This window comes from Falco naumanni, chromosome 2, assembly GCF_017639655.2.
Source record: "Falco naumanni isolate bFalNau1 chromosome 2, bFalNau1.pat, whole genome shotgun sequence".
In the NCBI taxonomy this organism is placed as follows: domain Eukaryota; kingdom Metazoa; phylum Chordata; class Aves; order Falconiformes; family Falconidae; genus Falco; species Falco naumanni.
In genome coordinates, this window is record NC_054055.1 from 70,284,463 (window position 1) to 70,297,756 (window position 13,294).

The following is a 13,294-nucleotide window of genomic DNA, read 5'->3' on the forward strand; positions in this document are numbered from 1 at the left end:
CAAGTCCCCTTTTATCTAAGCCTTGAAGTATTTGCAGTATTTCAGAGGCATAGAACATCTGATTTCTTGAAAGGGCGTGCCAAGGTTTCTTCACATTTTTTAATTAAACTTGTGTTTTTCTAAAACTTTGAAGACTTTGTGCCTTTCATCAGTAGTTTGGGCCCCTTACAGTCGGCTGTGCTGTTACTGTAACCAACGCTGTAGAGCCCATGTGATTCTGACCTGCGTGAACAATAGTGCTATTGCTGCGGCGCTATTTAATCTTTCTTCCCTTGGCTGTGCCCGTACAGATGATTTTATGACCATTCGCAACAGTTTGTGTGTGTTGACACAGCTGTGCTTTATTGAAGTAAGAAAAAAATGTAATCTGCAAATAATCTTGATAGCTGTGGTTCGTGTAGTACAGAAAACTTGCTGAGGGTAGCTCCTTGGGTAATTAATGATCATGGAGAAGTGTCATATATACGACAATGTTTGTTATTATTGCCTTTTTATTGCTTTATTGGCATCAGGAGACCAGCTAGGGATGTTAGGGGCTGTAGTCTTGATGTCGCTGGCACAGAGAATCCTGGGAAGCTTCAAACAGCTGTTAAGAAGAAATTTAATCCGTTTTGAAGTCCTTTCCAGCCTAATTTCTACCCAGAGATTTGTATGAGAGGGGCAAGTAGCATCCTTCAGTGGTTATCAAAAATAGGCTGATTCTGTTTGCTATTTGTATTTATGTGATTCAGCAGTGTTTAATTCTAGGGAGCAGTGTCCTATACTTTTTCTTTTCTATAAACACATCTGACTACAGTTAATGTGTAGGGCAAGATTTGCCTGTGCAGCTTTTCAGTAAAAAATAACCAAAATGGGAAAATCCTAATGCCTAGGCAGCTTTTTTTTTTTTTTTTTGAACGCCCTGTTTATAGCAATAATGAATTTTAGAAAAAAGCCTGTGTGCAGAAGCATCCTTTTGTAGGGGAGTTAGCTTTTTTTTTAAAAAAAAAGTACTGTGCATGGTTTTCCACCTGCCTACAGTTTTATTTCTGGGAGATTACAAAGCCTTTCCCTAACATCTTCGTACTCTTGAAATAAACTGTGTCTTTGGGTAGTAACAAAGCAGGATGCAGAAATGACTTGTAAAGGAGTTAGGAACACAGCGCATGGCAGGTGGGCTGCAAAGGCAGAACTCCCCAGTCTAGCACTTCTTATGAAAACAGGTAAAATTTTGAGGGAAAGATTCTGATAAAGACAGTCTTTTGGAGTGGGGGGAAATGAATGTAGAGTAATAACAGACATTTCAGCTTCTGCTTGGTCTTTGTCTGTAAAAATGGGTCTCTCTCCTCTTCGGTTGTTTGCATTTCATTCTGAATTAGCTTATTTCCCAAGTCTGAAAAATGTAAGCAGTTTCCAACCCACTTTTGCTTTTTTCTCTGGTGGCAGTGAAACTTGTCATTCCTTGGGTTGAGGTCCAGAAGCTGGAGAGAACCTCCAACGTCTTCATGACCGACACAGTCCGCGTCACCACTCCAAATAAAGAGCGTGACTTCTCCACATTCCTCAATATTGCCGAGGCTTTCGGGATCATGGAGCAACTGGCAGATGTGACACTCCGAAGGCTGCTGGATAATGAGATCTTTGAACTGGATCCAGGCCTACAGGATCCTACCCAGATTACCAAGAGGTAAAATGTTAAATTGTTGTATGAGCAGAGGTTCGATGGTGGGCTTCGTGATTTGCTGTGTTAGCTGGGTAAGGCTTCAAAGGTTTACTTGATTGGGCACAAAAGAGATTTTTATAACGTATTAGAGTGTACCCAGTAGGTTCATTTTAACCTGCGTGCAAGATACCTTTTTCCTTTTTATATTCTTCCCTTAAACATCACAGGTTGTTGTTGTGGGTTTTTTTGTTGTTGTTGTTGTTTTAAAAGTACCACTCCCTGTAGAAGGGTAGATTGCAGCAAGGGATGTTTTCCTTCTCCCCTGAAGAGCAACGTTACTTTGTTTGTAATTTTGGCAATGCGTAGGCTTTCCTAGTACCATCAGTTCTGGAGAGTTACTGCTCTCGATCCTGTCTGAAACATGGAATTTCCCACTAGCACAATTGCCATAGCTGACTTAGCAAGCAGTTATAGGACTTAAAAAACCCACAGGCAGTTGCAACAGATTAATATGCTGTTGTCAGCTCTACCCCATGCATCCTCGAAATGCATCTCTGCATTCCTCTCCCACTACAGAAATGCATTGGGCTCCCAGGGGGAAGGCTGGTAACTATTTCCCTGCTGGTAGCACAACACACAACCCTGTCTTTTATTTGCTGCTGTAGGAAAGGGGAAGGGAAACTGCCCAAAGGAATTTTAGGTGGGCAGGATGGACTAGCCCAAACTGGAATTTGCCTGGGGTGTCAGGGTTACCGTGCTGGTTTAAAATACTTTTGTGAATGGGGTGTGAGTGGAGCACTTACCCCTTCCTGAGTCATACCCTTTCCTGCTCTTCCCTCCTTTCCCTCTGCCAGAGGTGTGAAGGGAATGACCCAGGTGTTGCTTCCTGTCTAAAACATAAGGAATGCGTGGTATCGTTTCCCCAAAAAAGAGAGACCTGTCTGGTAGCCATTTTCTTGTTTCTGAGGGGCATTTTTGCAATGGTGTTGGGTACACATCTCAGTTCAGCACGCCTGCGAAGTTTCATAATGGAGTTTAAAACAATAAAATGCACTTTCTCTGCAATTTCTTATGTACACACGATAAGGAAAATGACTGACACCAGGATTTCATGCATGATGCCATCAAGGAATTAATTCGAGATGATAAAGTTCTGTGCAGTCACTAACATCTTTGCAGGCTTTGTTTCCATAGCCACGGTTCCTTTAAACACAAGAGCTGCCGTTGTTGTTACAACGTATGTGTAACTAGTTGTTGTTAATGTTGCAGGCTTTTGGCCCAAGAAATGTAGGATATATGCTTTAACTAATGCAGGATATGGTTGTGAGTAATAGGTTGTATCTAAGCCCCCTTCCATGCTTTACCATTCCATCCTCCTCCCGCTTTTGGACTGAAAAGTTAAATGCACAAAGCAAGAAGAAAGTAAATCCAGAGGAGACATAACAACAAACTAGGGTGAGATATTTTCAGCGTCTACTGATTTTTAACTCATCATTGTCACTTTCCAAAATAGGCTTTGAATCAGGGCTACTAACTGAATGGAAAACTACAAAGAAACTAAAATTACAGTTGCAAAGAAAAGTGTAAGCTTAGTAATATGCTATAGTAAGGAGGCTCTCAGGGAATCAACCTGTAAGTACGTTGTGGCATTTTTGAAAAGTAGTATGGCTATTAGCCAACAATCAACAGAAACCATCCCACCCATTTATTCAAACAGGTTTTCCCCTCTCCTTCCTTCGAACTTAAAAAAAAAAAAAAGGAAAGTTGGGGGGGGGGGGGGGGGGGCAGAGGAGAAGAAAGGGTGAAAATGTATTTACTAGAGAGTTCCTGGGCAAGATGTTCTCTAACCTGCCGATGTGCTGTAACTTCAGATGGCAGAAAGGAAAACATGGGGACATGAAAGATGCCAAAATCCCATTTCCCCTGCATGAATTAGGTATTGGTTGGATAAGTTGCTGCTTCTGGTGCCCTTTGTCACACTCAGCAACCACTTTGATGTAACATGATTAAGCTAGATTGTAGTTTGAATAGTGGATAAACTGGTTTTTAATGCTAACACGTTTTTGGGGGAGTTGAACTTTTTTGGTGTGTGAAGTTTTTGTTGCTGCTTTTTTTCCTGAAGCCATTGTAGTACTACAAGAACAACCATTTTCCTCTTGATGTTTCCCCTCCTAATGATTATCTTTATTAATTCTTGTCCGTGTTCTGGAAGCAAATAGTAGTCTATCAAAATGAAAGCAATAATCCATGTATCATTAGAACTATTCCAGCTGTGTCAAATTAATGGAGCTGCTGTAGATTGCTTCTGTTTATTAGGCTTTCTTTTGCAAGGCTTGTTTCAATATCTTTATTTTTAAAAAAATGCATTTTTAATGCCATCACAGTCTGTATACTCTACATTCTGAAAACCAGAAACCTTTGCTGCTGTTCCTGAGGCTCTTGGGGTCATCCTGTTGAGCAGTGGATGGATGGGACTCAGAGAGGCTGTGGGATTAGACCCACAGTCTGTGACACAAGGTACATCATGGCCAGAGTCAAGCAAGTTAATACACAGGTTTTCGTGCTGCTTAATGAGTGGATAAGGCTTGGAACAATGGATTACAAAGGGACTAATGGCAATTAATTGCCATAAAAAGTAAAGTAAAGCTGAGGTACTTGATATCTGCAAGAAATGGCAACTGTAGTTATATTTATGTGCCATACAATTTTACTGGAACGTATGGTAACTATTTTTCCTTTTTTAATAGAAAGGTCATGAAAATCTCTGGTGTAGGTTTCTTGTACTTCTTATTTCCATCTCTTTCAGGATGCATTCCTCAAATGTAGCAAGGAAATGTGCCAGAGCAGAACTTGTGATTTAAAAGCGTTAGTGCCAGTGTCAGTATCAAAAATATGGTATGTTTCTCCAGGCTCTAACCACCTCAGTTTCTTTTCTTCACGTCTAACTGTGAATTGCCAATGAGGGTGGCTTTGCTCATATGAAGGCAAAGAAGGTTTTTAACACTGATTTAAGCTGAATGGAAACTGTTTGAAGTATCTTGAACCGTAAATGTCACTTCAGTCTGCATTAATTCCTTCAGAGAGGGAATGGGAGAACACTGTAAACCTTGAGCAACAAGGAGGATGTGACTATAAAGAACCTCCTTTTATTGCCTCTGCCCAGCAAGAGGCAGGGTTGAATTATCTCTGTGTGTCACTCGTGACAGGTGATTGTCTAACCTGTTTTTAAGGATATCCAGTAATGGAAACACCAGGATCCAAACCGGTATTTTGCTGGCCTATCATTGAAAAGACTTTCTGAAGTCTAATTTGAATCTTTCGTGCTGCTTTTTGAGCCTGTTACTTCTTGTCCTACCTGGTACTATTGACAAGACCAGATGTTTTCTCTTTCTTTAGAGCAACCATTTATGTATTTGGAGGCTGGTATGCATCTCTTTTCTCTTCTTTAAACTTCATTGCCCTGGTTCAGCTAGGTTTTTCTCATCAGTCCTGATTTTAGCCCTTCTGGTCACTTATCCCGTGCAGCCGCAGGCATGGAGCGGTGGGATACAGGATTGCCCCTGATGTCTCGCCAGTGGTGACCAAGGCGGGAGCAGTGTGACTGTCTCTGCAGCAACTTGGGGACTGCTGTGCTGCATCTTGGTGGCTGTGCACTTCTGCAGCCCAGCAGAGTGCTCCTCTTCCTCCTGTGAGCGCAAGGCTGTTGGCTTATGTTCAGCTGGTGATCCCCTGTAACCCCAAGGTCTTTTGCTTTTGCTGAATGGCTGCCAGGGGAGTTGACTTCCATGCTGCATTTGAGCAGCTTATGATGTGCAGCTGAAAATACTTGTAATGCTTTTTTTTGCACACTATCCTTTAAATTTATGAGTATCCATCTGAATCTGATCCTGTTCTTCTGCTCATTAGCCTCTACCAGCCTCAAGTTGTGTGCAGGTTTAATAACAATCTCTTGATCTGTTGTGCAGATTGCTGACAAAGACATTGAACAGAAGCTGTTCCAGGACAGACCCCCAAGGAAGCCCTCTTTCTACAGCCTTCCAATGTATCAGGGAGCTTTTGAGGGCTGCTTTTTGGGGTACTCTTTTACACCTGGCTTGGTACAACAGTTTTTCACTTTGATCCCATTTTATTAGTTCCATGTGAGGAAATATCAGGACTTTCATAAATTCTGGCTAAAACATCCATTGCGTCTCCTCCATCTACAAGTCCAGCATTCCTGCTGCGTAAGGGGATGATGTTCAGTTTACATGTGTCCTGACAAGTCTGTGTTGGCTCTTCTCAGATAACTTTTCCTGGCTTGCTTACAAGAAGCCTTTCTTGCCACATGAATTTAGCAGTTCTTCCAATAAACAAGCTGTATATCATTGGATGTGTTATTTAAAAAATCTGTAACTTTCTGGAGTCTGAATAGCAAGAAGAGTCTAGTAATAGGTCTCTAAAAGCAAGAGGTCTGCCGGTCTGTTTAGATTTTTAGATAGGCAGCAAGTGACTCAGCAGAGCTAAAATCTTCCCAAGTTGACTTCTGTTGGATTTAAAGCAGAGAAAAATGTTTGACAGTAAGGACATGATTTTAAGTGTCCTGATACGTTTAGGCATTTTGTTAGTCTTGTGTGTTATTTCCTTTAATTTAAAACTCTTGGAAGGTAATATAGGGGTCACACACAAGGACTTACCACAGTTCAGACTTGCCATTGACTTTGAAGTGTTGGAGTTGGAGGCAGGCCAGGATCCCGTAACATGCAAGTTGGGAACTGCACTTGGAAAGAATTGCTGAGTTTTCTGAAAAGTAGGGAACAAGGCAATTGCATCTTCTTGCCTTTTATTCTTCTGATGCATGTGTAAACACTGGATAAACATTATTTTTATATAACGACACCATTCCTTTTTTTTTTTTTCTTAGGTACAGCTCAGTGCGCTGCATTTGCTTAAAACCAAACCAACAAGGGAATTGTTAAGTTAGAGGAGAAAATTTCAAACAGAGTGGGCCACAGGTGGAAAGGTTGCATTTCTGTTCGGTGTTGGAGGTATTGTGAAACTCAAAATGGAAGCTGTGGGACCTGGTGGCGTGGGCCAGTTGCTGCATCTTTGCTCCATCATGTTTAAACAATTGCCTGCCTTGTTTTAGGAGCTAATTTTGTTTGTGGATTGTTTGGGCTTTTTTGAGTGATAGGGTTTGGATTTTTTTAACCAGCTCTAATTTTGTTTGGCTGTATTTATGAAGGGAAGCAATTGCTTTAAGCCCTAGAATTTGCCTGCATGACAGGAAATACTTTCTTGGTGTGCCACTTTCTAATAAAACCTCTTGTTTGAGCCCACAGCAGTAGGTGCTGACAGTATTTCATCCCCATGCTACCATTTTTCTTTCCAGGATCCCTCCCACCAGCAGGCTGGCCCCTGTGTTGGCACTTGTCTCTGGTGGCTGCGGTGGCCCTGTGTAACCCTGTGCCATGAGTCACAGGGGGACAGGCAGTTCCAGGGATGCTGGGATTAGCAGCCTTCCTCCAGTTCAGCATGAGGGGGTTAAATGCAGTGCTTAGTAAATTTAATTAGTTTCAGATGTGGGAAATGTCATTCTTCAGCTTAAAAACTTGTGGCTTCTTGTCTGAAAAGGCTTGCACCTGGAGCCTGTAGCCACAAGACATGCAGCAAAATCCTGAAAACTCAGAAACTGCAGATTTTTATGTTAGAAACCGTCAGCTCTTAAATAACAGACAATCTCTGCCTCAGCAGAGATCCCACTGTTCCATACAATGCCTCTTTTCATGTAAAGGTGTAGAAATTCTCACAACCGAGTAGATGCAGGGAGGGTCTTACCTTCTGAGCCCAATAGCAGGAGAGCGCAGCTCTACCCGGACCTGGCTGCAGATGCTATCAGCAGTGTTCATCTGTGCTGTGCAGAAATGGAAAATATTTTAGTGGTGAGTTAACTAGGAGGCATATCCTGATCCAGCTTTGTCACAATAGCAGATCGCTGCGGGCACTTATCAGAGTTGCTCTCACTGTGGAATTTTAACTCGGGAGCAACCTTTTTGTCTTCCTTCACAAAGAGGGTTTCTCTTTGTTCTTTGTGAAAAACAGGAGACTATTTGTCTGTTTTCCTTGGATAATATTATTAAGGAAGATAATGCTTGAGGAGGAAGCAGCAGCCGAACTCTGGTTGAGCGCGTTCTGTCTTTTCTGTTGGTCACAGATACAGCTCCTCCCTTCTCAGGTCTCCGTTTGTTCTGGATTGTCTTCCTCCTGGTTTCACATGGCTCTAGTTTCTTCCATGGATTAACCTGAAATAAAGAACAAACCCTCTAACAATTGATTTACTGAAGCAGAGACTTCATCTATCTCAACTTATTTTTAAACAGCAGGGCTGGGGTAGGGTGAAGGTGTCTGCAGAAGAGGAGGGTGAAGGAAGGAGCAGAGAGGGGATTTACAGCACCGAGGTACCACTCCCTGTTATGCTTCAGCCCACGCTTTAAATTCTTTCAATGGAACAAAGTCAAGCGGGTTTTTTGCCTTTTTTTTTTTCCTAAGGTGAATCATGTTTGGAAAAATTTACTTGTAGTAAAGAAAATAATAGAATTTAAGCCCTAATGTTGCTGGAGCTGCTGTTGATGAGCTAATGGTCATGGCCTGTTTATAATGTAATTGCGTAGCTCTCTAAATTCCTGCAGATTTCTTCATTAAAAAAGGAGAAGAAAAAAAATCCAAAGCCAAGTCTGTATAACCATTGCTCAGTAATGAAAGCTTCATTTATTTGAACTTTTTCTCTGCACATAAATGTGGATGGGTGACTGGAAGGAAGCCAAGTCCAAACTGAATGTAGCCAGTGCTGTTATTCCCAACTGAGTGTGTAAGTGACCTGAAACTGCGCTGCGTTTTGCAACTGTTCTGAGGGCTGTCAGGGGCTGATACCTCTGGCAGCCAAGGATGTGATGGTGTAAATGTCACCATCATTAACTCTTCTATTACTGACCACTTTGGAAGTACTCCTCCAGCAAATGCATTACTTTCGGGGGCAGGTGCAAATCCCTGGGGTGTTGTTGGTAATGCTACTGGGAAGGAAAACAAGGAACACAAAGCTAATCTTTGTTGCTCAATGTATGTTTGCTAGATGAAAGATTTAGTTATCTCCTGGGCATTGAAATCTGTCACTCTTTGAGGCTGGATAGTCATACAGCAGCCATAGAAAATGCATGGCTAAATAATGATGAAAAAAACCCCAAACAACAAACCAGCTGATTTTAAATTAGTGCCCTTTCCTTTTCTAGTTGCTACAGTAGTTGCTTTTGACCTTACTGTTATACAAGCAGGTATTGATAATGATTCTTTTTTTGTATTTCGAAGTCAGTCTTTTATCGATTTGCCCACATAGGCAGTGGAGATTGCTGTGCATGGTATTTTTTTTCTGTATCCCTTGCTCTTGGTGAGAATAACAAGAAAATCACACCTTGCGCTGGATGTCCTGGCTTTCGGGGTCTGGTGATTTATTCTTCCTGCTTTCTCTTAAGGGATCTTGAAGCCAGAGCACAGAATGAATTCTTTCGGGCCTTCTTCAGATTGCCCAGGAAGGAGAAGCTGCATGAAGTTGTAGACTGTTCTCTCTGGACGCCATTTAGTCGCTGTCACACAGCGGGAAGGATGTATACTTCAGACAGTTATATCTGTTTTGCCAGCAAAGAAAATGGCTGCTGCAATGTTATCATCCCACTTAGAGAGGTAGAGTTGTTTCTTTCTTTTTGGGTCTTTATCTGCCTTTTTCTGCTGTAAGCATCCACTGCCACTTGACTTGTCTGCAGACTGTCATTTGATGAATAAAAGTAGGATGCTTGTGTGTATCGTGCCTACAGGATTGTTGTCAAGCTTGTTCTAGGACTCGTTAGGGCTCGAGTTCCTAAAAATATAGGTGATTCAACATGGTCCTCAAAGTGAGGTATGGACAGATAATGCGGCAGGACAGAGTGCTGCAAAAGCAGAGTCTGCTCAGTCCAAGGCTTGGACAGAGCTCCCCTCCCAGCTCCAAAATGCATACATCCAGCTTGATGTTGATGGAGGCTTCAACTTGGACCCATTCTAGCAAGACAAAAGCATCCTTGCCTGGGATCAACACTTAGAAGTGTTGAAGCTCTCCCTCCATAGACAGACTCTAGCAAACCTGTGGATACTTTGCAAAGCTGTAGGGCAGAGATAAAGGGGATGTTCTGGGTGCAGTGACAAGCTGCCAAATTTACATGAAATTAGAGACATTTAAATGAAGGGAGAGTGCATGGGAAGGTGGTGGGAGTAGGAGAAGGAAGCTGTCAGCAAACACCTGCCTGATCTGCTGTGGATACAAAGCTGTTATGATCTCTTAATTAAAGCTTTCCTTTCATCCTTGACTAATAACAGAGTAGCATCCAAATGATATTGTAACTGTAGCAACTTATCTTCCACTGTTACAGAAGCAGAAAACAAAAAGAGAACAGTGGTTCATATTTAATCAGAAACAACAAAACTGTTTTCCTCTACCTTCAAAAGTGTGAAAGTAAATTTCTTCCTCCATCCTCCAGAGTTTGATCAAGTTGATCCCTTTCTAAGTCTTGTTTTAATGTTACTCCCCTTTCATATCTTTCCCTTCAGTCCACTCTCCAGAAGTGGGCCAAAGAGTCATTTAAAAAAAAAACAAAAAAAAAAACCCCAAAAGGCAGCTTGGATACTTTTTGGTGCCTGCTTTGAGCTTGTAAAGAGAGCATGAATTTCAGGTGGTAGGATGTGTCTGATCAAGGAAAGCTAATATGAATAACTGTGTTTAAAGCACATGTGTATATGAATGCTGTGTTTGTACATTTTGGTACATGTAGAATATTCGAAGATGTTTCTTTAGATGTGGTGCATAATGTGTTTTTTATAATGTTTCTGGAAAAGGTAATCAGTATAGAGAAGATGGAGGACACAAGCCTTCTCCCTAATCCCATCATTGTTAGCATAAGGAGCAAGACGGCCTTTCAGTTCATTGAGCTGAAGGACCGGGATACTTTGGTGGAGAACCTGCTCCAGAGGCTAAAAGAAGTGAACTCCAGCAACCCAGTGCACTGTAACAACTTGCAAAATAAGAACCAGGTACTGAACTTCTGGTGGGGTTTTTTTGTTTTGGTTTTTTTTGGTTTTTTTACTATGAATTCAGTGTGTTTATCCATTGGTCCATTGTCATGCCTTCATCAGGAGGCTGACCTTGGGCCAGTGCTGTCTGATGCCTTCTTTAAAGACCTACCTGATGGGATGAGGTGCACCCGCAGCGTGGTTCTGACTAATGGACCAGGGGGAGCAGTGAATGTGGTGGAAGGCAGGAATGTCCTTCATGGAGACCTCAGCGATCTGGAGGAGTGGGCTGATAGAGACCTCGTGAAGTTCAACAAAAGCAAATGCGAAGCCTGGCAGAGTAACCCCATGCCACAGGAGGGACTGGGGGATGTCTGGAGAGCAGCCGTATGGAGAAGGCAGGGGGGTCATGGTGGGCAACAGTGAGCTTATATTTCAGCATTGTGTTCTTATAACGAAGAGGGCCCACAGCATATGGGGTTGTACTAGCAGGGCTGTAACCAGCAGGTCAAGGGATGTTACTATTGCCTTTTATTCAGCACTGCTGAGGCTGATCAGGAGTACTGTGTCCAGTTTGACTTCACCTCACCACACAAGAAAAGCAGAGACAAATTGGAGTCAGCCTAGTGGAGGGCTACAAGACGGTCAGGGGCTGGAGCACATGCTTTATGAGGAGAGGCTGAGGGATCAGGGCTTGTTCAGCCTGTCTTCCGCTAGCTAATGGGGAGTTAACAGAGAAGGTGGAACCAGACTCTTCTCGGAGGTGCCAGCTGAAAGACTGGCAGTAACAGTCCCAAGATGCAGCAAGGGGAAATCCGAATAGATGAAAAGAGAAAGATTTCCTCTCAAAGGTGGGAAGAGCTGGACGAGGCTGCCCAGAGAGGCTGTGGACTCCCCTTCCTTGGAGCTACTCAACTGGACACACAGTCCCCTGCAACCTGGTCTGAGGGACCCTGCTTTGAGCAGGGGATTGAAAAAGGTGGTCCCCTCCAACCTAAACTGTTCTCTTGATTCTGTTTTTCAAATCCTAACCGAAGCAGAAGAGAGTTTGGTAGCTTGTCATCAACGATGGTAGAACTGACCAACAACTTCTGTTTTAAAGTAACAACCCTTTTCCTGACATACAAATGAATGGTAATTTGTATAAAGCCTTGAGTAAGGCCTTTCCTCCTGAAAGGTGTGAAAGGTTTTGATGCAGAAGGCAAAGGCTAACCCAGCTCTGTGTCTTGAAGATAGTTGAGGACATAGTTCTTAGCCTCTTCTTGGTCGTTACCAGTTTGATTCTGCATTGCAGAACAGTCCTGCCTTTGGATCCACGTGCATGCTCAGGGATGATGAGCCTGAGCATCTGGGAATGGAGGCTTCACAAGGCAAGGAGAGAAGCGAATGTGGGAAGGAGAGCACTTATTTGCTCAATGCAGAAGCACTAAGGTCAGACTTCCATCAGTCAGGAATGGCGGGCCTTGATTTTGGAAAGGTATGTAACACTGGGGGTACATTGTAAGAGGTTTGGGGTTTGGGGGTTTTTTAAAAGAAAGAGCTGGGGAGACATGCCAACAGAGAGTAATTTTTAGTAAAATGAGCTCTGTATTGGCTGGAGAAGTGAGATATGTGATAAGAGCTTTTCTATTTGCTTGGAGTTTTTTCTTATCCCTCCCCCATGTTTCTTTCTGGTGAATATAATTTTTCTCTGTGTGGTGAATTGCATATGCAAAATGGGGAAAGTTGTAGTCCTTAGAGCAGACTTCCCATTTCCATTGGTAATGGAAATACATTGTGGAATTTCTAATGCGCAAAATGTTTCTGTTTACCAGTTCTCACATGCGCATGATTTGTTCCTTAAAAATATATCTTCTTGTTCCCAGTCTAGGGAGCAAATCAAAGAGAGCCTGTGGGATGATCATTTTGTGGAATATGGCAGAACCGTGTGCATGTTTCGCACAGAGAAGATCAGAAAACTTGTTGCTATGGGAATCCCTGAATCCTTAAGAGGCAAACTCTGGCTGCTCTTCTCAGGTGGGCACTTTTAGAAATGTTGGATGTAGGCATCATGTGATTGTGAACATGGCAGAACATTTAGGCAAGAAAACTCCCAAGGGCAATTAAGTGTCATTTACATGGAGCTTATGATACTGCTTACAGAAGAGAGATCATCTGAACTGAAATAATATGAGGAAGGAAGTACCTAGGTAGGCCTGTAAAAATTTTATCTCAGGATGGCATGACGTGATGTGCAGAAGAACTGAAATAACATCTTCCTCATCTGTTTAATTTAAAATTAACATCGTGTTTTCATAAAATAATGTTAATCTTACAAGCAACAATTAGATTATAGCATAAATATTGATTTAACCCTAGACAAATCAAATTATTGCAAAATAATGACATCTTAAAGTCAGCAGGTCCTGCTCCTGCTTCTTGTTGAATGTTGGCAGTGGTAATAGAAACTGGAGATAGAAAAAAAACCTCGTTTCATCCACAGATCTGGCAGAGCCAGAATACGCCTACAATATGATTTCAAGTTTTGTCCTTAAGTCAGTACATGACATGTTCAAACATTTGTAAAAAGTGGAGTTTTTCCTT

General features: G+C 42.3%; 1 protein-coding gene across 2 annotated transcripts in view; it reads left to right on the forward strand.

Moving 5' to 3' along the window:
• TBC1D8 (TBC1 domain family member 8) overlaps positions 1-13,294 on the forward strand; it is a 50,065-nt gene that overhangs the window by 22,927 nt on the left and 13,844 nt on the right. For both annotated transcript variants that reach the window (XM_040584724.1, XM_040584723.1), the window contains exons 5-9: positions 1,426-1,666; positions 9,145-9,352; positions 10,538-10,732; positions 12,006-12,188; positions 12,577-12,727. In XM_040584724.1, the coding sequence (XP_040440658.1) occupies positions 1,426-1,666; positions 9,145-9,352; positions 10,538-10,732; positions 12,006-12,188; positions 12,577-12,727 (978 nt within the window). The remainder of the gene's footprint in view (positions 1-1,425; positions 1,667-9,144; positions 9,353-10,537; positions 10,733-12,005; positions 12,189-12,576; positions 12,728-13,294) is intronic.